Source organism: Helobdella robusta, assembly GCF_000326865.2.
Source record: "Helobdella robusta unplaced genomic scaffold HELROscaffold_504, whole genome shotgun sequence".
Taxonomy (NCBI): domain Eukaryota; kingdom Metazoa; phylum Annelida; class Clitellata; order Rhynchobdellida; family Glossiphoniidae; genus Helobdella; species Helobdella robusta.
The window spans coordinates 5,205-7,498 of NW_008705257.1; the positions used below are offsets into that span (position 1 = coordinate 5,205).

General features: G+C 32.9%; 1 protein-coding gene across 1 annotated transcript; it reads right to left on the reverse strand.

The window, feature by feature from the left end:
- Window positions 1–845: 845 nt before the first annotated feature.
- HELRODRAFT_184444 (hypothetical protein) lies at window positions 846–2,055 on the reverse strand (the record flags this gene model as incomplete). The annotated part of the gene is made up of 4 exons (XM_009027783.1): window positions 846–878; window positions 1,269–1,372; window positions 1,685–1,741; window positions 1,935–2,055. 4 exons carry the CDS (start codon window positions 2,053–2,055, stop codon window positions 846–848), a joined length of 315 nt encoding a protein of 104 aa, XP_009026031.1.
- Between the last annotated feature and the right edge of the window lie 239 nt (window positions 2,056–2,294).

The window sequence follows — 2,294 nt, forward strand, 5'->3', positions numbered from 1 at the left end:
CGAATTTTCAAAATCAGGACGCTTAAAAGTGAACGAAGTTTTAAAAAAAATTTTAAAAGTGACGAAATGCATTATTCGAACCCACACACTGAACCCAAAATTATATAAATGATGAAAATGAACTGAAATGACATGAATAAAAATTTTTTTTTTTCAAAACATTTAAAAATTGAGTTCTCCACTTCAACAATGGACATCCAACCAACCAATTTATCAATCATTTAATCAAATAACTAACCAATCAATCAAAGTTACGAAGATTCAAAAGTAAATCAATTAGTCAATCAGTCAATTAAATTTAATTAACCGACCAAAAAAACTATTAAAAAACAAATACTATTCATTCATTCATTTGCTCCTTCAGTTTTGGTTCTGGATTTTGTTCCGGATTTTGATCCGGATTAGGCACTTCGGTCATAGTTGCGGCCGCAGTCATCTTGGGACTGTTTGAACCCAGTAAAGAAGTTTTCGGGTTTTGAGTTTGGATTAATTCGGGATTTGAACGTCCGGATGCAGCTGACTTATTCAGATGCGACATCTTCAAAGAACCCTATGGATTCATCGGTTGGTTGGATAGATAGTTGATTGATTGGTTAATTGGATGGTTGATTGGTTAATTGGATGGTTGATTGGTTAATTGGATGGCTGATTGGTTAATTGATTGGTGAATTGATAAATGACTGATACATCTTATCTACGATAATAATATTACCACCATTCATCATTCAATCAATCAAGCAATCAATCAATCAATCAATCAACCAACCATTCATTTCAATCAACCAACCATTCAATCAACCAATCAATCAATCAGAACCATTCTTTTATTCTTTTCCATCTCTCTATCATCCGTCCCAGCAAGACCAATCATTGCAGCACTGTCAGTTGTTGCAGTTGCTTTAGGTTGCATATAGAGGTACATGTCTGTCTTGCTTTTGTGATGGTTGAAACGTTTGTTGAACTTTTCCTTGTATAACTGAGAAGATCATTATCATCATCACCATCATCGCTATCATCATTATCGTCATTATCGCTATTCTCATCAATAAATCAATCAACCAATATACCTCAATCAACCAACCATTCAATCAATCAATCAATCAATCAATCAACCAATCAATTACAAAAGAAAGCTGTATAATGCGCTGATTTACGCGTCTACTTTTTGACTTAACTAACTGCTACTACTACTGCCGCTGCTATTACTACTTCTGTCGCTACTACTTCTAGAAATGCTACTACCAATAATCATAACCGACTAAACTGACGTCTTCGTTCTGGACCCAGCCGTATTCCATGTTAGTTGTTTGTGGGTACTTATATTTTTCTACAGGCGGCTTGTCATTCACGCAGAAATCTGCTAAAAATTTACCTCAAAACGGGATGGATGAAATATTCGGTTGGATAGAAAATTAATTGACTTGATCAAAATGTCGGTTAATTGACTAATCAAAAAGTCGGTTAATTGGTTGTTAATAAGTCGTTGATTGGTGTTTGATTGATCGTTCTAATTGGCAATTTTTCGGTTCAATAGACGATAAAATAATTGACGGTTTAATTGATTGTTACTGATCGAATGGCTTAATTAGTGGTTAATTAATTGATCGGTTAATTGAGGATTAATTGATCGAATAATTAGAGAACATCCTCACTATCATTATCAGCAACATCATCAGCCACTTACATTCCTCTTTCAATGGCTCTTCAATGAAACTCGTCGGCTTATCAGTAACGTATGGGGCTACAGTGAAAAGACAGAATTACAATTTACGTAATATAAATTTTACTATTAATTATAAATAAGAAAATGAGAGAGAGAGAAAGAGGAAAAGAAAGAGATAGAAAGAGGAAAAGAGAGAGAAAGACAAACACTAATAGTATACAATACGAAACAATTCACAATTCACACACACACATAGATATACAGAACCAACCAGGTTTGTTAGGATTAACAAAAAAGTTAGTGTATAATTTCTGATTCTTCAGCTGTCTGGCAACCAAATCCCTCATCAATTCATTTTGCTGCACGTCAGTCAAGTGTTTTGTCGGGAACATTTTGCGGTTTATTATTATTACTATTATTATTATTATTATTATTACTGAAACTATTTTTACGATTAATTGGATTAGTATTAATTTAATTATATCAATTAACTAATTGTGAAAATAAATTTATATGTATTTATTCATTTTGAAATGAATAGCCGGCCAGACAAGCTAACAACTGGATGAATGTAATAGTGATAAACTCTAATTAATTAACGACGTTGCTAATGGCAACTATAATTTAAAAG